This window comes from Cyclopterus lumpus, chromosome 8 (genome assembly GCF_009769545.1).
Source record: "Cyclopterus lumpus isolate fCycLum1 chromosome 8, fCycLum1.pri, whole genome shotgun sequence".
Lineage (NCBI taxonomy): Eukaryota > Metazoa > Chordata > Actinopteri > Perciformes > Cyclopteridae > Cyclopterus > Cyclopterus lumpus.
The window spans coordinates 14,846,291-14,869,782 of record NC_046973.1 but is presented as its reverse complement, the minus strand read 5'-3'; the positions used below and the strand labels follow the sequence as shown (position 1 = coordinate 14,869,782).

General features: G+C 43.5%; 1 protein-coding gene across 2 annotated transcripts; it reads left to right on the top strand.

Moving 5' to 3' along the window:
* The first annotated feature begins 9,176 nt into the window (after window positions 1-9,176).
* On the top strand, window positions 9,177-22,614 carry smurf1 (SMAD specific E3 ubiquitin protein ligase 1). Of its 2 annotated transcripts, none has more exons than XM_034539103.1 (18): window positions 9,177-9,460; window positions 15,514-15,552; window positions 15,808-15,916; window positions 16,190-16,323; window positions 16,453-16,518; window positions 16,617-16,692; window positions 17,980-18,191; window positions 18,301-18,385; window positions 18,897-19,043; window positions 19,416-19,635; window positions 19,966-20,069; window positions 20,586-20,700; window positions 20,824-21,002; window positions 21,154-21,291; window positions 21,477-21,597; window positions 21,784-21,985; window positions 22,249-22,324; window positions 22,424-22,614. In XM_034539103.1, exons 1-18 carry the CDS (start codon window positions 9,406-9,408, stop codon window positions 22,521-22,523), a joined length of 2,178 nt encoding a protein of 725 aa, XP_034394994.1. In that variant the 5' UTR covers window positions 9,177-9,405; the 3' UTR covers window positions 22,524-22,614. The 2 variants fall into 2 exon arrangements, with proteins under 2 accessions (XP_034394994.1, XP_034394992.1); XM_034539101.1 differs by having other exon boundaries at window positions 22,240-22,324.
* Window positions 22,615-23,492: the final 878 nt, after the last annotated feature.

The window sequence follows — 23,492 nt, the reverse complement described above, 5'->3', positions numbered from 1 at the left end:
TATTTAAAGAAGTTACCTAGTTGTTCTCTTCAACTCTTCATCTGTAAAACATGTATTTGTAAATTGTCCATTGCCAATTTGTCAAATCCAGATATGAGAAACTATTTTGACTGTTACAAACAAAAGTTACCCCAAATGTTTCTTTAGCTTTCACAAAGCTGACTGTGGAATAATAAGGTACATGTGTGCAGCAGAGAAGAGGATCTCTAGTTTAAATGTTCTGCTTACATGTACTTTCATTGCATATCTGATGGCATTGCAGCTTTCATTTCCTCACCTATGAGTTCTGGTTTCATTCCAGAGAGGAGTTTGGAGAAGAGGTGGTATTTTCACCAGAAACTGCTCTACAGCTAACCTCACTGTAACTCCACTTCATGTTTCGGACCATTTATTTATCTCTTACTCTCTCCCACTCTTTGGAACTGACAACCCTCCCACAACGGACTCTGCACCTGTCCGTCCCAACATCCGCACCCTCTCACCCTCCTCTCTGGCCTCCTCTGTTCTGTCAGCCCTCCCTTCAACCGATTCCTTCTCACTCATGCAGCCTAACTTCGCCACTGACACTCTTCTCTCTACGCTGTCGTCCTCTCTTGATTCGCTCTGTCCTCTTACGACTCGAAAGGTCCGCAAGTCCTCTCCGGCTCCGTGGCTGTCCGAACCGGTGCGCGCCGAGAGAGCCACTATGCGAGCATCGGAAAGAAAATGGTGAAAATCCAAACACGCCAGCGACCTGCTCGCCTATCAATCTCTTCTCTTCTCCTTCTCTGCGTCCATCTCTGCAGCCAAAAGTCTGTTCTACCAATCCAGAATTGAATCCTCTTTATCTAACCCTAAAAAGCTCTTCTCAATCTTTTCCAACCTCCTTGACCCCCCTGGTCCCCCCCCTCCATCCACCCTTCTACCAAGCCACTTTGTTGACTACTTTACAAAAAAGATAGACGACATACGCTCTTCATTTACTAATCCATCTTCCATAACTACACCTCCAGTAACTTCACCTTCTTCCCCCTTGTTTTCCTCTTTTATCCCCCTGTCTCCTAATCAAGTCCTTACCTTGGTAACCTCTGCCTGCCCAACCACCTGCCCCCTTGACCCCATCCCTTCTCACATTCTCCAGTCTATTGCTCCGGACCTTCTTCCCTTTCTCACCCATCTTATTAACACCTCCCTCTCAACCGACTGTTTCCCTAACTCTCTGAAGGAGGCAATAGTCAACCCTCTCCTGAAGAAACCCACTCTCGACCCATCTGAAGTCAACAACTACAGACCTGTTTCTCTCCTCCCCTTCCTTTCCAAAACTCTAGAGCGAGCTATCTTTAACCAAGTCTCCTCCTTTCTTCACAGTAACAACCTTCTAGACCCCCACCAGTCTGGATTCAAGACAGGCCATTCAACAGAGACTGCCCTCCTTGCTGTCTCTGAGCAGCTTCACACTGCTAGAGCAGCCTCTCTCTCCTCTGTCCTTATCCTTCTAGACCTTTCCGCTGCCTTTGACACAGTGAACCTCATGTCCTCCCTCCAGGACCTGGGTATCTCAGGCACCGCGCTCTCACTCTTCTCATACCTCACCGACCGCTCTTACCGGGTAACCTGGAGAGGATCTGTGTTTGAGCCCTGTCCTCTGACTACTGGGGTCCCTCAGGGCTCAGTCCTTGGTCCTCTTCTCTTCTCTCTGTACATCAACTCTCTCGGCTCTGTCATTCGCTCGCATGGCTTCTCCTACCACAGCTATGCTGACGACACTCAACTGATCCTCTCGTTTCCCCAATCCGAAACACAGGTAGCAGCACGAATCTCTGCCTGTCTGACTGACATCTCTCAGTGAATGTCCGCTCACCACCTGAAAATTAACCCGGACAAGACTGAACTTCTCCTCCTTCCAGGAAAAGGCTCTCCCACCCACGACCTGTCTATCACCTTCAACAACCCAGTGCTGGCTCCGACTATGATTGCCAGGAACCTCGGTGTGACACTCGACAGTCAACTCTCCCTGACTGCCAACATTACCGCAATAACACGCTCCTGTAGGTACATGTTGTACAACATCAGGAGAATACAACCCCTTCTCACTCAGAAGGCCGCACAGGTTCTGGTCCAGGCTCTGGTCATCTCACGGCTAGACTATTACAACTCCCTCCTGGCAGGTCTACCTGCTAATGCCATTCGACCTCTACAGCTCATCCAGAATGCAGCTGCTCGACTGGTCTTCAACCTCCCGAAATTTACCCACACTACTCCGCTCCTCCGCGACCTTCACTGGTTACCGGTGGCCGCCCGCATCCGCTTCAAAACATTGGTACTTGCGTACCGTGCTGCGAACAGATCGGGTCTGGTCTACATCCAGGACATAGTCAAACCGTACACCCCAGCTTGTTCACTTCGCTCGGCTTCTGCCAATCGGCTTGTAGCTCCTTCACTTCGAGCTAAACACTCAACAAAATCACGACTGTTTGCTGTGCTGGCTCCTCATTGGTGGAACGAGCTTCCCATTGACATCAGGACAGCAGAAAGTCTCTACATCTTCCGTCGCAAACTAAAAACACATCTTTTTTCGACTATACCTTGAATAGGGAAGGTAGAGCCGTAGTAGCACTTAAATGTCCCTTACCGATAGCACTTTGTTGTTTAGCACTTTAGTAGCACTTAAATGGCACGTACGGATAGTACTCTGTAGTTTAACGTTATTGAAGAAATTGTACTTGCTTGATTCTTGTTGTTCTGAGTTTGGACTCATGGTTTAATGCACTTATTGTAAGTCGCTTTGGATAAAAGCGTCAGCTAAATGACATGTAATGTAATGTAATGGTATCCTCTTTCAGCAGCCTGCTGGGAAATCACTCTTGATTTCGCTTGCAGATCTGAAGCAAGACAATTAGATTTAAGGATATTTATTATGTTCCTGTTGCACCTTACAGTTGTTGTTGTTTCTGTTTTTTGCATAACATTTTTATTTTATGAATCATAGCATGTAAAAACCTAGACTTTGGTATTTGACCGAGGTAATAAAAGACCAAATGAATGAAACCCACTCATAGCTCTCAATGCCGCTACCAGCCAGTTTAGCTGTTTGCCCAAAGTGGATGCGGATAAACTTTCCCTAAAACTATACATAAATGTTATTCTCACCAATATTGATTGTACTGTTGCCATCCCATGGACATGAATTATTTCATTTGATGATGTAAAAAATGATCTGATGATGTTTTTTGTATATGTGTCGCTGCAAAGCGTGAGGAGTTGTTGTTCCTGATGGTCTTGCCAGCACTGGGTTAGCCTGAATGAGCTGGTCCTCCAGGGAGCACTGAGAGTAAGAGGATAGAAGAAGAAGAAAAGAAGTACGTGAGATGAATTTGCATGAGTTTGTCATCGAGGAAAAGCAAAGCATGCCTCTGCACACACAAACACAAAAACTTGCCTTGGAGTCAGAGGCTTTGCACCCAGAAGCTCCAACATTGGCAAAGTACTGGATGACCTTCTTGGTGTTTTCAGTCTTGCCAGCACGAGATTCTCCACTGGAAGAGAGCAACAATGGGGAGTTTCTAATAGTGACACATGTAGGCTACACATTATATTTTGTGTCTTATAGATATATAGATATTTTTTAACATGTCCTCACGTGATCAGCATGGACTGGTTTTCTTGCTCTGCAATGATGGGACATTAAGAAGGCAGAGGAGAAAGAGGGAGAGATTGTGAGAGAGACGAGAGTAATTACTGATGATTTCCTTCTGAGCAGATCAGAGGACAGCTGATGTTTTCTGTCTGCATTACCAACAAGGCAGACAGCTGTCAGCTCTCCCCTGATGCCATATAATGGCTTCAAAAATTATTCTGCTCCCTGAACGAATCATCACACGCCACACTGATTACACAGCAACTGCCACGCTCCTTTTTTTCCACATAAAGAACAGTGTAATGACTTTCAAGCAACTCGTCTCGAGGGCGGTTATCCCAATAAGCCGCATACCACTTGCATGCTCACTTCTCCTCTTTGCAACCTCAACCTCCTCCCCCTAACCCCCCAATGACCCGTGATGACCCTGTATTCAACGCTCCTCAGCCATCAGCATGTCGTGGTAGGCGGAGAAGAGGTGAGGAGGAACTTGATCGTCACACAGAAGAGGCCCGCGTAGGTCTAGAAGCGGATAGGAACATAAAAAGAAGTCTAAAGGATGCTGCAGAACAAAGCGATCAACAAACTAATGTGAATAATGTGAGTAATGTGAAAACAAATCTGTTTCTTAGGCACCACTACATGCCTTTCCTTCCCTTTCCCCTTGTGCATCTTACCTTTCCTAAACCTGTGCAGAAAAATAAAAGTCTGGTGCAATTAAGGGAAACGTTTTGTTTGACATCTGAACATGACAATACAGAAAGGTTAATACAGTTGAGGTATTGTTTTGTGAAAACATACTGTAAGTGATCTTTTAGTTACATAAACTTTCCATGTTGAGAGAGACAAAAAAAGGCAAAATCAAAACAACAGTGGCCGAGATATTCTGCTTTAATCCCTAGTATTGGTAAAAGCTCCTCAAACTACATTTCCCATAATGCAACCAATATCATATTATCATTAGACTCATCATGCCTTCTAAATGCCTTTTAAACTCCACCTCCCCATTTTCTAACTGCGGCTCTCACAAAATTTGTGACGACAGCTCCTCCAGAGCCACAGGAGATATAATACAATTGTTTTCACAGTCGTACGGGTACTCCCCATGATGAACAATGTGACATTTACATGTAAAATGGGGGATGAACTTGCTATATTCTGCTTTTGATTAAAAGAGCAAAAAGGACGTAGTGTCCAAGCTCTTCGAGGTGTTACGTGGACATGGTTTTGAACAGGTTGTTTTGAGATAAGATAAGATATTCCTTTATTGGTCCCACAATGGGGACATTTATAGTATTACAGCAGCAAAGGGGGTAAAGTGCAAGAGACATAGTAAAAATAATAGCAAAGGGTGCGGTAGCAAGCTTACGTAGATCTTCATGTTGACGTAGCGACAGTGCAGGTTTTCCAGGACGTCGGCCTCTGTGAGGAAAGTGAGGCTGGCCATGTCACTGGTTTGGTAGAACCTTGGAGGGTTCATCTGTTGAGCATCGTCCTTCCTCACAGTTACCCTCTGATCAGAAAGGTGAGATCATCATGACGTGTGAAGAGGACACTCTCCACTATCGACACCCGCAAGGCAGCAGGTCCGGACAACATCTCTGGTCGTGACAGATGTCTTCACAGATGTCATTAATACTTCTCTGTGGCAATCTGTTGTTGCATCGTGCTTCAAGGCCACCATTATCATACCTGTGCCAAAGAAATCCACTCCGCCCTGCTTTAATGACTATCGTCCGGTGGCACTGACCCCTATTATCATGAAGTGTTTTGAACGGCTAGTCATGTCACACATCAAATCCATTCTTCCCGCCACCCCCGGGCCCTTTCCAGCTCACTTTTTTGTCATAAATGTCAATCTTCAAAATTAACTTGTGAGCGTTGTTAGTCTTACAATGTCCTTGAGCGCTTGATGTCATATGGTTTATTCATAGCATCCAGGCGCTCCTTCTCGGGGCCTTTCCTCACCCCCTCGCTGGAGCTATCTTCTCCACCTCTCCGCTCTCCCACACCTCAATGTTCACCCCACTGTGACTCTGCTCTTCACTGCCTGCTGCTTTTTCTCTGTGCGCCCTGTGGATTTGGATGAGTACATTACATTACATGTCATTTAGCTGACGCCAAAGCGACTTACAATAAGTGCATTAAACCATGAGTCCAAACTCAGAACAACAAGAATCAAGAAAGTACAATTTCTTCAATAAAGTTAATCTACAAAGTGCTATCAGTAAGAAACATTTAAGTGCTACCACAGTGCTACTACGGCGCTACCTTCCCTATTCAAGGTATAGTCAAAAAAATATGTGTTTTTAGTTTGCGACGGAAGATGTAGAGACTTTCTGCTGTCCTGATGTCAATGGAGAGCTCGTTCCACCAATGAGGAGCCAGCACAGCAAACAGTTGTGATTTTGTTGAGTGTTTAGCTCGAAGTGAAGGAGCTACAAGCCGATTGGCAGAAGCCGAGCGAAGTGAACGAGGTGGGGTGTACGGTTTGACTATGTCCTGGATGTAGACCAGACCCGATCTGTTCGCAGCACGGTACGCAAGTACCAATGTTTTGAAGCGTATGCGGGCGGCCACCGGTAACCAGTGAAGGTCGCGGAGGAGCGGAGTAGTGTGGGTAAATTTCGGGAGGTTGAAGACCAGTCGAGCAGCTGCATTCTGGATGAGTTGTAGAGGTCGAATGGCATTAGCAGGAAGACCTGCCAGGAGGGAGTAAGGCCTCTTAAATTAAAAAACATTGACACGCGAAGATGGAGTGGGCCTCATTTTCCTCATATTTTTAAATTGTACAGTTCTCTTCGTTCTCTCGCTCCGCATAGTGCCCACTTTCAATCCGCTGACTAAAAACATTGATATGAAGCAACTTTAATGTAACCAACTCTTGTCTGTATATGCAGGTCACGTGTTTCGTCTTAAGAACCAGTAGAGAAACAGAGGATACGATTCTGGGCCAAATTTGAAAGAGTTTTACCCAAGCAAGTCCCATGATGAGAAGAAAACCAGTGCTTCCACTGTAGCTTTCGGAGAAACTTCCCTCTTTTGAGCATCACTGTCTTGATTGTATCCAGAAATGAAGCAGCTGTTGCTCTTGTTTCCCAAAGGAGGCTCTGACAGATACAGTACATATTTTTCATCTTTCTAATGTTTAACAATGTTGAAGTTTGAAATGATTTAGAGACTCTCAGGAACATAAATATTCAAACATGTATATAACCTTTCTTTCCTTCCTCTTTATCTTCAGCCCCTTTTTCTTGTAGCTGAAGGTAATTATTTATTTGACCCTTTTTATTTCTTCTTTTTCTATTTCTATTTCATTTTGCGAGAACAAACTCATATTTGGCAATCCGATGGGATTTCCCAACTGTTCTGCACAATGAATGACTTCCTCTTCATTGACTGTGTGCGTCTGTGTGTGAGAGGTATAACTAAGTAAGTCAATTATTTATTTAAGTATTTGTGAACCCACTCAGCTGGTCTCAGGGGGTCCAACGGAACTTTGAATGACTAAAACACAAACACACACCCACCCACATACATACGTACACATACATACACATGTAATCATACTAACAGCTGTACATGACCATTTCAGAGGGATAAACTAATTAATGTGGGGGTGTGTGTGTGTGTCTGTGTGTGTCAATCTATTTCTGCACCTGCAGAGTGTTGATGCAAACATCGTACAAACAACCACATGTGGGAGTTAGACATATGCAGTGCGGTTGTAGACTATAAACACATCTTAAAAGTGGGAAGAAGAGACTAAAACAAAAAATGCTTCTCAGTAAAAGAAGACTGAAAGATCTTCAAATCATCACGTCCACCTGTGGCCCTTGCCCTTTATGAGCATGTGTGTGTGTGTGTCTGTGTGTGTGTGAGCATAGCCTCTGGAAGTGTGTGGTGTCCCATGAGCCGTTTCACTGCTTATGTGGATTTACTGTGTCCTGTAAACAGGCTGGTGAGAGGGTCCTTTGTTCCACCAGCTAATACTGCAGCCGTGCAGCCAAATCCCTGCAGCCATCATCCCTGCCCACCCAGCTCTCCCTCAACCCTCCGCGGACTGTACTTTACAATCCTGACAAACATTTCGGAAAGCACAGCACATCATATCAGAGAAAGTAATGCATTAACTTGACCTTGAATTGATGTTGTATGATGTCGTATCTGCATCATATAGGTGATGGTCTCATCTTCATTATTACCATAATTATAATGGTGCATAAATGCAGTTTAAACTGCAGACTATATTGTATGATGTGTCCTATCTTGTTGCATTTAATGCATGTTGAGACATTCCCATATTCAAGGAACTAGCTACCTGTGAGTGACGCCCCCTCTCATTATTCAGGTGAAGAGTGCACCTGTATTATTATCCTTGCAGCAGCTATTTGATGAATAGGTGATCCCCTGACTTCGGCCATATTTTTGTTCTTATTTTCAAATACTTGGTTTTGTAAACCAAATAGCTGCCAAACTAAATACATTCCCACCAGACACCCTTTTGTGTTAGTGCTAATTAACAAAAGATGGTGAAACATCCACATATTAGCATTGCAACTGTGAGCATGTAAGCATTCAGCTCAAGGAAGTGAAGTGCAACCTCATCCACTAAATTAAGATTGGTAAACTGTGTGCTGCAGTAATCTCTAATGTGCAGCTGGGAGTCAATGAGCTTAAAAACAGCATTGCATTTCTTACCTTGAGAAGTCAGTACTAAGCAACTTTGAACACAGATTTTGGAACAAAGATAAGGCAAATCTACCACGTGCCCTCACTTAATTTACATAAAGACTCGGTCAAACACCATTTTTTTTAATCCAACAGGCCACTAAAATCACATTCACCTGGTCTTCTTTCCATTGCAAAAGTGACTCTGTATATTGGAGGTTTCCGCAGACACTATATTGATTGAGCTTTCAAATTAATTCACTTTGCCAAAAGCATGACGACTATTCTTGCTGGTTACATTTTGGTCCTGATTATGCCGAGAATGCTATTGATATTATGCGCTTATTATTATGGAGCATTTAAATAATCGAAAACTCTTAATATAAATGAAAAAATGGAAATCAGAGGCAGGGGAGGGTTGTGAGATTATGAGAGATCATGTGGGAAAAAGAAAATAACCATAAAGGGATTCATAACATCAGAGATATTTCTTCTATGTAATAGTGATGTTGGAGGAGCTTGAATGGAGGCAGACTGATACATATCTATATATCAAGGGGCTGGTATTAAATACATTTTGGGAGATGGGAGAAAGCAGAAAACAATTTTTACATGTGAAAGAAACTAAATATGATTATTGATTTCCAACGTTATCTGATTATAATCTTGTTTGTAAATAATTCAAACATAATAGGCATGATTAACTTCTGCAAATAAGCATCAATAATCAGGGAGATTTTCGTTCTGTAATGTATGATACAGCAGCCTACCTAAAATAAAAGCAAAACTGAAGGTCTGAAAGTGTCAATATGAGAATCTGATATTTACGGGCACGCCCACGCTTCTCGGACGCGAGCCCGTAACGTAATACCAGAGAATACCCGTTAAGGACATGACGTCAGTACGTGCTTGAGCCTGCCCGAAAATGCTCTCCCGTGTTGTTGGATTTCGAAAGAGCGCAGGACTTTGCGATGAAATAATACCTTTTTACCCGTGAGGAAAACCAAAATAAACCGCATGTTTTTAGGCTGAAGTTCTTCGCGTTCCCATTAAGTGGCGAAACGGTGTTTTTTGGGGGACTCCGACGGGAAGTTTGTGTGATCGTTTTTCGCGGAGTGATGTCGAATCCTGGGACTCGGAGGAACGGGTCCAGCATCAAAATCCGACTGACAGGTAAAAAAAAAAAAAAAAAAAAAAAACGACACCGAAAGAAAGCGCTTACGGTGCACGTTTCAACCGGAGCTAAATGTTCCCTCCGCGAGCGGCTCTTGTAACGTGGTGCTGCCAGCTAACCTAACACAGCGAAGTGTCCCCTCGGCTCTCTGTTTGCCCAAACATCCGGTTGTTGTGTGGCAAACACAGCCGCACAAGTGCTAGCTCGTTAGCTCAGACGCTAACCAGATCCCCGAGAGGACAGCGGGGAAGCTATTCACTATCATGTGGGGGGCTTTTACAGCGGAGACAGTCGGCTTCTAGCTTGTTTGAAATACCGACTCTCTAACGCCTCGTTTATAAACTTTATCGATGGCTCACACTTGTTCCCGACCCAGCTAGCGTTAGCTCCGAGTACCACTGTCGTTACCGTTGACCGCTAACGCTTGCTAGCTACACCCATTTTTATTTAGTGTTGAGTTGACCAGCCGAGCTTGACCTGAATGCGACGGGCTTGTACCCTGGTGTCGGACCGCAGCCTCTCTGGACACCGGCCCCTCGGTAGATTTGACAACGCTAACCTACATTATGGCTGTTGAGTGTCGTTTCTCTGCTGTGTCAGCTGTAGCGAGACAACCGGCTGACTCTTGACACGTCTGCTCTGTTGGGCATCCTGTAACGTTAGTCCACTCAAATATTGTGTTCCTTTTTTTGTGTGTGTGGGGGGCGTCAGGCTTTCCCTCTGTGGGGCACACACACACACACACACACACACACACACACATGTGAGTCTTTCTCTCTCACACACACGGACACACATCTGGAACAATGGTTTTTACTGTAGCTAATGTAACCCCACTGTGCACCCAGGGGCCTCTATTCAAATGACCACTCTGTGCCGCTGGGCAGACGCCTTGTCCTTCTTCTGGTTCAAAGTTGAACACACACACACACACACCAGAATGTGCTTGCTGGTGGACTAAATACTTTAGTCTTCGAGGGCACATCAAGTGTAGGATTGTGATGGATGTGTTTTTCTTAAATGCTATGCAGGGGCCACTTGCTGTCTGTTTATTTTCCAACTCTGTCCCCATTTTTTCTGAAAGGGGATGTCAAGAGAGGAGAGCAGCCATCGTTTTTGACAAGATATGCTCACACATCTGACGATTCTTCACTTGTCACATTTTCTTCCCATTTTAGTTTAAGTTTATCTTTACTGTCCAGTATAACGTACAGTGTCGTAATTCGTTGTCCAGACTGGCAACAGTTCCTGGGCCAGTGCCATGCCCTCAATGAGAAACTCTTTCCAAAAACACAACATACAGTTAGGAACATAACAAGATATTATACGAACGTCAAACAGACAAAACTCAAAAGCGAGTACGAGTTACAAAGGAAGTTTACAGAGTCATTTTCTTGAAGGAAAGTGGAAAATATTGAGTGGCTACAGCTTGTTTGGATTTCTTAGTCGTCTATGATAGTAAACTGAAAATCTTCAGACTGACACAATAACACATTTGCGGACTTCACAGTTTGCGCAGCCTGATTCATTATCTGCTGACATTCTATAGACCGATCAATTAATGGACCAAGACAATAATTGAGAGATAAATTGACATTGAAAATAATTATTAGCTGCAACCCTAGTTGGAAGAAATGCAGTTAAAGGTACTATAATGTTATCAGTATAACTCAGTGGTAACCAAGTGACCTGGTAGAATACCAGAAAGAAATGATTTTGGTGACGGTATTGAAAGTGTGTGTAGATGTATTAGACTGTGGAGGGTGTGTGTGTATTTGTTTTGGTGTAAACCAGTGACTCGTTTTTTCAGCTTGCATGCAAACAGAGGTTTTTGTCCCCGACTGAGCCCCGCCCCCACAGGTATGAGTGGAATTCTAATTGGGTGAGGAATGTGCAATGAGCCAATGGGAGGGCAGTGCTGCCCGGCTGCCCAGCACTGTTTGGTCTGTCAGAGAGTTTGGGCCACACCAGAAAGGCCTGTGTGTCTCTGCGGGACGCAGACAAAACCCAGACAGGTTTGCCGCTGGTTTAGATTTCAGAGACTGCGTTGGGTGTATATGGACATGTTTTAGCTAGCTAGTGGGTACATTTAAGTTAGCTGTAGGGAAAGTGCTCTAAGCAACGTGTTGCATTACCTTTCATGATCTAATGAGATGTGGATGCATAGTACTGGACTCCATGAAGAAACCCTTGCTTTTTCCCCCTTCTGGTTTAAGAGTCTATTGAACCTAAATACTTTATACATACATACATACATACATACATACATACATACATACATACACTGGTGCTGGCTGGAAATAGTCTTTTTGCAAGCAAAAGTTATTACTTTTTCTTTTGTAATTATTATTGAGGACGCCCTTTGGTATTGCCCATACTTGGTTCACCTGGCCCAATTCGAGTTGTGGTTTTTTAAGACTCTTTGTGCCCCCCCATTGCTGGCAAGGTTTGAATGCAGAACAGGATCAGGGCAATGTTAAATACAGGAAATAATTGAGTCAAATAATACAAGTTTTAATGAGCTTTATTGCGAGAGAGGGGGGAAAAGCCTTCTAATGAATGAAAGTGATTCAGCATAATGTTAATTTGCCCATGGAAGCAACACATGCTGATCAGATTTTGTAGCCAGGTAGTCGGATAAACACTGATTTGTTCTGCATCCGGGCAGCAGGTGATGGGATACTCACTCGAGAGGGAGGGAGAGAGCTGATAAGAGTGCAGAGAATGAGAAATATCTAACGGGGGGGAAAAAACGCAATAAAAAAAGAAGGCACACAAAAAGCAGCTTGTGTGTAAAAGAGAGTGAGGGGGGGGGGGGATCTTGCTTACTTAGGAAGCAGCGTAAGCACTCCTAATCCTCTCACTTATTGAGCCGGCAGCTTGTGCAGAAACACACACTTCCAAAAGCACACGCAAAATAAATGGCGAAATTGAGAATGGAGAGGCAATGAATGGGACACCAATGTTCAAACAAGCATTCGCTGAGAGAGATACAGTGCATTTAAAGAAAGAAATAACAACTTGTGAGTGAATATTAAACCCTACTTTTAGTATTTGTCTGGCAGTTAGCTGAAGGTCCAGCGTGTTTAGATGCTGGCGCACGGCATCTTCTCAAGTAGGTGAGATATTTGGTGGAGGAGACGGTAGCACAGGAAGTGACATCGTTGTAATCTCATACGGGTCACTCTATTTAACTTGTAAACCTGTGAGTGCCCTCTGGATAGGTACTTTTATTTATTTTTTGCTCGATCGTGGGTATTGATTCCAATGAATAGAGAGTTGCAAATTGGCAAAGGTTCCACAGAACTGGACCATTATGTTTGATTGTAGAAGCTTTAACGAGCTTCTAAGCCTCCACAGTTTTATGGCTTCTGTCATTACCTGAAGAACAGCAAGTGCTCTCTGTGCTTAAGGTGCCGAGTAGAGCTAAATTGCTTTTTTTGGTTGTTTTTTTTTTAGACATGGTTGATTGTGCTAAAACATGTTGTGGCTTCAAAATTGCTAGAGGAGTTGCTAGCGCGGTACAGAGGTAGCTTCCTTTCTCGCCATCTACCTCGGACGGTTTCTGCTGTGTTCCCTCAAGATTGGATGAATAGAATTCTTCCCCCGCTGGCTCCCTCCAGCTCTAAGGTTAAAAGAGAAAAGAGGAAAAAAAAGAACATAAAGGCCAAAAAAGAAAGCGGCAGTGGGGAAATTGAGAACCAGCTGAGCTGTAGCTGTGTGTGTCTTACCAGCCGTGACCTTGGCAGAATGAGGAATTTCCTGAGGTGCTGAGAAAAGAGCCTGTCGCACATTCATTACCACAGAAGAGCTAGTCAAGAGGTGTAAAAAGAGAGACGCGGTGAAAAATGGAGTGTCCCCTGTCTCTGGCCAGACAGTGGAGGATGAGAGCCGATGGATTGCGAAGCTGTGACAGTGACAGAGAAGGTCTTCCTCTACTGCTTGTCTGAAAGAGGAAGCAGGGGCAAATTAGAAACTTGATTCTCTACCACTCCAGCTGTGTTTCTTTCATTGTGTGTGTGTGTCTGTGCGTGTGTGTAGAAAAAAAAAAAGAGGTCTCAGTGTGGAATGTTTGAGTCAGGAGGAGGAATGGATGAGGTCGATGAGGAAGAGAGAAGGATATCCTGCAGCCATTCTCCACGGGTTAATCACAGGAAAGAAACCACGGCACGCCAGACATCTACACCACCACACCGTCACCACATCCGAAACTGCTGGCTGACTAACTTCCTAGATGGCTGTCTGGGCCAAACCAGATCATGCCTGATTTTAATTGGATCTCAAAGCCGTGATAACGGTTCAGGTGGTGGAGAAAATCAGTTGGGGCCCAGACGATACTGCCGGTCTTCATCCCTGAGCGGTTGTCAATACGACCCTACCATCGGTCAATTAGCATGGATTGTATTTCCGGTTGCAATTAACAATGATTTTCATTATTGATTAATCAAGACATCACTGTCTTGATTAATCTGGTTAGCATCTCATTAACAAATGAATAAATCAAATGACTTGCTTTATTATTAACATGTAATAAATAATACCATTTTAAAATATTTAATTTAGAATTTAGTCGTTTAAAGCAACCAACTGTTTTAAATGTGTGGCGTTTTGGCTTAAAAAAATAACCAAATGACGAACTGATTATCAACACAGATTAACGTACCACACTTAGTTGTTTCAGCTCTAATTGTAGTGCATCAACCCTGGATAACACCCCTCTTCCCCATCTAACCAATGAAGTTGATTGACAGGATATAGTTAGACGTTTCACCTCATTGGTCAGCATGGGCTCCCATTTAGTTTATCTTGAAAGAGAATAGAAGATAAATAGGGCCAACGGTATTCATAAAACGCATTCTGTTACATTCTCCAGTTTGGCACTTTTAATATGCGTACATACAATACACATGGAGGTGATGCTCCAGAGTAGCTTGCCCAACATTATTTTGAGGGTTTTTCATCGCTGCTCTGGAAATCTGTTCCATTAATGATTTTAGCGAAGCAGTTGGAACCAGCATCGTACCGTGACGTTCAATAGAATGATGTTTTATCCAAAGAAGGTAGCCATCGTTAAAAACTTTGCATCCAAAACAAGTGGCTTCTTGTCACAGCTGTCGCCTGACACATGAACACCAAGAAGCAGGTTTGAATAGTCTAATATTGTATAATGTTATAGATTTCCTCCCTCCAGTATTTTACAAGGATTAAAAATAAGAACAAACCATCTGTTTTAGACAGAGAGGTTTACATTGTGTGGCCTGGAAGGGGTTTAAGATGCTGAACAAGAACGTCCTTTGAAAAAATATTTAAATCTAATACATGACGTGTACATGTTTTTGTACTTTCTTTGACCACATACGCCTCACAATGGGCTTGAAAGCTGAGGTTTAGAAGGGGACATTTAGACATGCATTGTAAATATTATCGTGGTTTTCACGTCAATTGCGCCTTTACGGCGCAGTCGCTTTATAAGAGCATTACATCAGCCCTCAATACAAAACACGCTGCTTGTTTTTGTTCAATGCCCACACTGGCTCTATAAGCGACACCTGCACTTGTGATTTATGTTTCTAAGAATTTGTTTGTTGGTCTTCCGCTGTGGGCTTTTTTTTTTTTTTACCACACACAGCAGTGTTCACTGAGCTGACCTAGAATGACATCTGCCAGCTCTCGCAGCAAACAACTAACAAGGAATTACACACACGCACAATAAACTAAATAGTTAGCACACACTTACAAACTCTCGAGGTCTGGGTCAGTGTGAGCTTCGCTCTCTGGATCCACACAGATGATGTGGCAGAGAAGGCATCCTGCCACTCTGTGATCCTAACACTAGCCTATACTTTCCGGCTCTTTCTTTTCCAGCACGTCACATCAGTTTTGCTGCTCATTACCATCCTCTGACATTCATATATTATATCCTAACCAGCATTCTTCCTCCGCGCAGTTTATTGTGCACGAGCACACATTCATACCAGCCTACACACCGACAGGGATCATTTTCATATTTGTGTGTGTGGCTTTTTGTTCATAATGGTTTTCTCTTTTGCAGTATTATGTGCCAAGAACCTCGCAAAGAAAGACTTTTTTCGTAAGTACCTTTTGTCACGCTCATTTTCATGTGCATGAATCTTCCGTTATGACGATTGTATACGTGATGAGATGATGCGTTTCAATGAGGGTCTGTGTGCGCCATGAAAACCAACACTGTAAGCAAACTGCCGGCGGTGCTGTTCTGTGTCATTAACATACACATTCCCACCCACATTTCTAATGCTTGGAAATAATCTTCTTTGTGATTCAATGTGGTGGATGCAAACTATTAATTTGAGCTGTGTGCGTGCAGGCCTGCCAGATCCATTTGCCAAGGTTGTGGTGGACGGATCAGGTCAATGCCACTCGACAGACACAGTCAAGAGCACACTGGACCCCAAATGGAATCAGCACTACGACCTGTGAGTCTCCCACAACACCACTCTTTGAATGATTTCTTACTGGTGTTCTTGTTTTGCCTTCAATAAATGGTTCCAATATAAGTAGAAGATTTGGTCCTCGAGATGTCGTCATACAGTAAGGGACACTTTGTTTGAGCTAACGTATTTCCTACTAGTGTCTTTTATTCACCTTGTGGTTGGGTGATAAAATATTTTTCAGATCGTTCACCCTGATACCAGACTGTGTTGAAAAACATGGTGTAGACACTTGAGAATGTTCCATCTGTTTTTCAGCTACATTGGAAAGACAGACTCCATCACCATCAGTATATGGAACCACAAGAAGATCCATAAACGACAAGGAGCGGGCTTCCTGGGCTGCATACGACTGCTCTCCAACGCCATCAGCAGGCTAAAAGACACAGGATGTAAGGCTCGTCTTTTTTTTCGTTTTCTGCCCACTGATTATTTTTAAATACACATGAATGCAAATCACAGATGTTAATTTAAGAGGAAAAGCTTTTGGTTTACGTTTTCTTTTTCCCCTCTTCTTCCAGACCAGCGTCTAGATCTATGTAAGCTGAACCCCTCGGACAGTGACGCAGTGCGGGGGCAGATCGTAGGTAAGGCTGGACGCACAGACATATTATCGGTACAAATGACCCCCGTCACCTCTGTCCCACTGTCATCTCGCTGACCTTTACCACCGGCTTGTTTCCAGTGAGCTTACAGACGCGAGATCGCATCGGCAGCGGAGGTCCTGTGGTGGACTGTAGAGGACTGTTGGAGAACGATGGGTGAGTGTGTCAACAGATGTTTATGCTGTCATATAGCTATAACATATACATATATACACTGAAGTTTGGGGTCACTTAGAAATGTCCTTATTTTTCAAAGAAAAACACTGTTTTCTTCAATGAAGATAACATTAAATTAATCAGAAATACACTCTATACATTGTTAATGTGGTAAATGACTAATCTAGGTGAAAATGTCTGGTTTTTAATGAAATATCTACATAGGTGTATAGAGGCCCATTTCCAGCAACTATCACTCCAGTGTTCTAATGGTACATTGTGTTCTTAGAAGACTAATGGATGATTAGAAAACCCTTGAAAACCATTGTGTTAGCACAGCTGAAAACAGTTATGCTCGTGAGAGAAGCTATACAACTGCTGCAAATGGAGCATTCTTTGATGAAAGCAATGCTTGAAGAACAAAATTAATATTTAAAATATAAATCATTATTGACATTGACTACTAACCTAGTCAATGTCTTGACTATATTTTCTATTCATTTTGCAACTCATTTGATAAATAAAAGTGAGTTTTCATGGAAAACACGAAATTGTCTGGGTGACCCCAAACTTCTGAACGGTAGTGCATATATATATATATATATATATATATATATATATATATATCAGAGAAACAATTATCATTATGTTGTTGTTGATATTATTATAACAAATAAACTAAACTACTTTAGCAAATACCAGCCTCAAATGTAGTCAAATTCTATGTACTGCATATTTTTATGACAGATCATGTGAACTGATTAAATTCAGTCTTATGCTAATACGGCTCTGCTTTGTCATGCTGGGATTCCATGCAAAGTTGGACTGTGACCTATTTTGGGTGCTTGTTGTGTTGCAATATCACTTTATTCATAGTAACTATTTGTTTGATTCTTTCTCAATCACAAGCCAGCCACGAGTTAAAGCACACCCTGCTTTATGGTCTATTTTACTCTAAATGGGGCTGTCATGTTCTAAATCAACACCATGCTTTGTTGAAGAAGACTTGGATCTGGCGATTGAGACCATAAACTCATGTTTACAATGTCCACTGAGGTAATAAATCAAGTGAGAAGTAGAGTCATTTTCTCATAGACTTCTTTACAATTGGACTTATTTTTCAAACAGAAGAGCTGCCAGTTGATGGCCAGTAGAGAGAATGCATATTTAACACACTTACGCATTGGCTTCACTTATCAGACCCAGAGGTTGCTGCTTGACTTCTTCTTGTGCTTCAGTAAAACAGAGAATTTGACTTCAGTGGCATGTGCGTTTGTGCGTTCGTAGGCCTGTGTTTGAGGGATGCTTCAGTGAAGAGCCCCTGCCCTACTCGGACCCCACTGGTGCGGCGGGGGGCGGGAACTGTCGACTTGACTCACCCAGTCAGGAGGGCCGTCTTCAGACGCAGCGAATCAGAGGGCAGGATTCAAGAGGACATGGCCACACCCCTCAGAACAGACCTCATGGGCACCAACCGCCTGACCTGCCAGAGGGATATGGTCAGTCAAACATTACTGTTGATGTTTCAGTCATCTCTAAAACATATCACGTTGTATTTATAAAGTCATGTGACGTCTGTCTTCTTTTTTCTTCTTCGTTTTAAAACAGAGCAACGGACAACAGTGCAGGGCCAGGTGTACTTCCTTCACACACAGACGGGCGTCAGCACCTGGCACGACCCTCGGATACCGCGGTACGATTACACCCCACGTCAAGTACAAGCATAACCTGAAATGAGATGAGCCTTGAATAAACCCCTCTGACAAACTAGGCCATTGCAGCAGCAGATATTGAGAAGAATATAAAAGATGGAAAGAACGGGAGGAATCACTCCACATGGGATGTTTTTTGCATTATACAGCGAATATCCTGCAATTTAAAGGATTATTCTATTGGGACTGGGAAATTTAAATATATATTTAGCAATTAAAAAAATATATCACTTTAATATTAGCAAAACACTGCATGCTGTTCCCTGATGCGCAGTACTTCTGGTCCATGGTCTCCTTACTTTGTTCTGCACTGATTGCATCAACCGATTAAAAGGAAATGTTGTTTCCCTCACCGCCTGGGCTTAGATCAGTATAAGGGGTTAAGAACATACAGTATGTTGGGTCAATATTGAGACTGGTCTGGTTGAACTGGTGCCATGGATATTGTGCCGCTGACTGAAGCCTCAGATTGGTTACTTGTTACCGGTACAGGGACCTGGCCAGTGTGAGTTGCGAGGAGCTTGGGCCGCTGCCAGTGGGCTGGGAGGTCCGAAGCACGGTGTCGGGCCGGATCTACTTTGTGGACCACAACAACCGAACCACTCAGTTCACAGACCCGCGCCTACACACCATTATCAGGTACACGCACGCACTCACGCTTGAAACACTCTCCTGTATCCCTCATGGCAAAGTCAATCGATACCTGTGGGGGGCAGACATCCATGACGCATAACAAATAAGTGGTTTCAAGACTAATCTGTTGTTAATCTCATCTCTCACGGCTGTAATGCTGAAGTCAGACTGGTTCTGAACATGACCTACTAACAGTCATCAGCTCTGCTGATAATGCTGAATCGTAGTAGATGTAGCGGCTCTGAGCGAATGCACACACTGTAATTGGATTAGGACTGCTCTTTTTTTTCTCTTTTTTTTTTTCCTGTCAATTCAGTCTTTCATGTTGTCTCTTCCCTGTCCTCCTCCTTTTCCTCCTCTTCTTCTTCCCACCTCCAGCCAGCAGTCCCAAGCAAAGGAATCTTCACAAGCCCCCCTGATGGATGTGGGGGGTGAGGAAGGAGTGGGTGGAGGAGTCGGCGGAGGAGATGGAGATGTGGCGGCGCGCTACGAGAGAGACTTGGTCCATAAATTAAAGCTGCTCCGCCATGAGCTGTCCTTGCAGCAGCCTCAAGCCGGACACTGTCGCATAGAGGTGTCCCGAGAGGAGATCTTTGAGGTGGGTGCGAATCTCAATGGTTCTCTCCCATGAACATCACACAACTAAACCAGACAATGATGCTCTCTCGCACACACACACACACACACACACAGAGAGACAGAGACAGAGATAGATCTATGAAAGCAGTGTGGATAGAGTGGGTAGCTCCTGTGAACATTTACATCAATACAGACACACTCCTCCAGACTCATCGACCAGTCACAACAACCAATTCTTTTAGTGTTGTGCGTATTAATAAACTGTTTACTGGAACATCACAGATCTCAGGGACTGTGTTGTGGCTCACTTTTCATCTCTGATAATGTGTGTGTGTGTGTGTGTATATAGGAGTCATATCGGCAAATAATGAAGATGAGGCCCAAAGACCTAAAGAAGCGTCTGATGGTGAAGTTCAGGGGAGAGGAGGGCCTGGACTATGGGGGCGTGGCCAGGTAATTTGCTATTCACACCGCTGAGTACTTTTGCATTTGTTGGAGGATATCCATATTCGTCACATCCCATGATAAGTTGAGTTCAAGTTGTACACGTATACATTCATAAGTCTGTATTATTTTTTTATAGCTAACCAAATTAGAGTTGAAAACGCTAAATGGAAATTATATCACAAAAAATACTTAAGAATCTAGGGAGTTATGGACAAATTCCCACTGCTTATTTTCCCCCACTGTGCCATTGTTTTTGGTTGTCTCATGTTGAATATTTTATTTCCTTAACGTCCAGTTTGTGGACTTAAGCTGCTGCTCAGCTAGAGCTGCTGCAGAGCCTCCTCAGGGAGTGAACATGTGCTACATCTGTTCATTAGAGCTGCTGGTTTTAAAAAGTGGACAACATCATGTATCATTTTCAGTTTTTTTTTTTTCATTGTTCAATGATTGATTAATTAATGTGTCACCAAGTTTCTCGTAAGAGTTTTTAACATTTGTTAACAATGTGGTGGTTGTCTGTAGGGAGTGGCTGTACCTGCTGTGTCATGAAATGTTGAACCCCTATTACGGCCTGTTCCAGTACTCCACAGACAATATCTACACACTACAGATCAACCCCGACTCCTCCATCAACCCTGTGAGTACACACACACACACACACACACACACAGCTCTTCACGGTCGCACTGAATAAGGCGATTCTCTCTGATCCTATGTGACCGCCTCTGTCCGTCTCTCCGGCCGTGTTACTTTCTTTCAGGACCACCTGTCATATTTCCACTTTGTGGGCCGTGTGATGGGCCTGGCAGTTTTTCATGGTCACTACATCAACGGGAGCTTCACGCTGCCCTTCTACAAACAGCTGCTAGGCAAACCCATCCAGCTCAACGACCTGGAGACCACTGACCCGGAGTTGCACAAGAGCCTCGTCTGGATATTGTGAGTGAACGCACCGGCACACGAGTCGAGTCAATCTTACAGCAGAGGGCTTTTTCATCATGAACTATTCCTTAGTTGTTGTTGTTTTTCCTGCACTATACGAACAGATCACAATTTCAGTGTTAACTCTTCCTAATGCTTTCTTGTGCAGAGAGAACGACATCACTTCAGTTCTCGACCACACGTTCTGCGTGGAGCACAATGCCTTTGGGAAGTTCTCACAACACGAACTCAAACCTAACGGCCGCAATATCCCCGTCACCGAGGACAACAAAAAAGAATATGTCAGGTGAGAACAGTGAGGCGGTATCTTCTGTCTTAGAAGTGGGTGTTGTCCAAACTGTGCCCTTGACACAGAGCGTAAACAATGTCTTGTCAGCAGAAAGAGCCACTGTGCACAATGCTGTTGCCTGGTTATTACCGTGTACTTATTTAGCCTGCGTGGTGTGTGTGTGTGTGTTTTTTGTTTTTCAGGCTTTATGTGAACTGGAGGTTTATGCGGGGAATTGAAGCCCAGTTTCTGGCTCTGCAGAAGGGATTCAGTGAGCTCATCCCCCAGCACCTCCTCAAACCTTTCGACCATAAAGAACTTGAGGTACGCGTGCTGTCCAGCCCCTCACTTGACGTGTTTTTTTAAAAAAAATTTAAAGAACGTCTTAATTAATTATGCGTGCCATGCCACCATTGCTTCTTTTTAATTGAATTGTCTCCTTTTTCACCCTCAACCCTCCCTCCTCCTCCTCCTCCTCCTCCTCTTCTTCCTTCTCCTCCTCTCCTCCAGTTGATCATCGGCGGACTGGGGAAGATAGATCTTGCAGACTGGAAGACGAACACGCGCCTGAAGCACTGCACAAGTGAAAGCAACGTGGTGCGGTGGTTCTGGCAGGCGGTGGAGGCCTTCAGCGAGGAGAGGAGAGGACGCCTCCTGCAGTTCGTCACTGGCTCCACCAGGGTGCCCTTACAAGGGTTCAAAGCGCTTCAGGGTGGGTCATGCACTGGCACAGACACTAGAAGCTGCACATTATTTGATTGTTCAAATCGTTTCCAGTTAATTCTCAACAACAACAAAATACTGTACAAATGCAAATCCAGACATTTTTAGAAGGCGCACTTTAATGTGCAGTTGGAAACACTAAAATGACATTAGCATCCACTGATTTACTTTTACCATTTGAAGACTGACGAGTGCTCTGTGTATCAGAGTAGAGTAGTGATAACTAGAATGTATGTGTGTAAGGTTCTACAGGTTCTGCAGGACCAAGGCTCTTCACCATCCATTTGATAGACGCCAACACGGACAACCTGCCCAAGGCTCATACATGGTGAGGACACATAAGAGAAGAAGATGATGCCAGTTTCTCTCTTTGTATTTGCAAGTCGAGTCAGGTTTGATGTCACTAATTATCCTTCTCTGTGCCTAGTTTTAACCGAATAGACATCCCTCCCTACGAGTCTTACGAGAAACTCTACGAGAAACTGCTGACGGCCGTGGAGGAGACCTGCGGCTTCGCTGTGGAGTGAACCAACATGCACACAGTCGCACTTGCACACAAACTATTTGACTTTTTACATATATATATATATATATATATATATATATATATATATATATATATATATATATACATACATACATACATACATACATACATACATACACACACACACACACACACACACACACACACACACACACACACACACACAGAATATCAAGTATACGCGGAGTATACGGAGCGGCCAAGAACACACGGCCTCATGCCACCTCTTGACCACCGAACTGTTGGGGGTTAAAGAAGGAAGCACAGCGGGAGAGGAAAGGATTAAAAAGAAGAAGAAAAACCAGACAAAAAATAAAGTATTTTAAAATTTTTCAGATGTTTTGAAGAAGCATTTTTATCCTTCAGTTTTAACAAGCTATGATGTCATTCTTCAGAATATCTACCGGCACAGCAAATTTGACTCCTGAAACACTCGAGTCAAAGGACAGAATCGGCCAATCAAATGCGAGCCTGGGAACAGAGACCTTGAATTCAGACACGTGAAGAACAAGGCGGAGACCGATTGTCTTTCTGTCTGACGAGCTGATTGAGTAGTATTCATGCTTCATGTTTAACCACTGTCGCGTACCAGAACGTGTACATGTACGTGTGAATGTGTGTGAATGTTTGTGAGTGTGTGTGTGTGTGTGTGTGTGTGTGTGTGTGTCAGGCATGGCATCCGGTTACGCTGTAAAAATGATCAAATGAGCCTGCTCTTCTGTTTTGGTAACCTTTTGTCTCTTCCGTTTGTATCTGCTACCACTCTGATCCACTCTGATATTTTATTATTTATTACTAAGTGATTACTGACCAAGCTGCTATTTGCTCTACAAAGAGCCCACACTAATCTCTTGATCACCCCCTCTACCAGAGTTGAATGGTCAATTCACTTGCAATTCAAGTAATCCACAAAGTGGGTTTTATTGAATTTTGTTACATTTTTTTATTT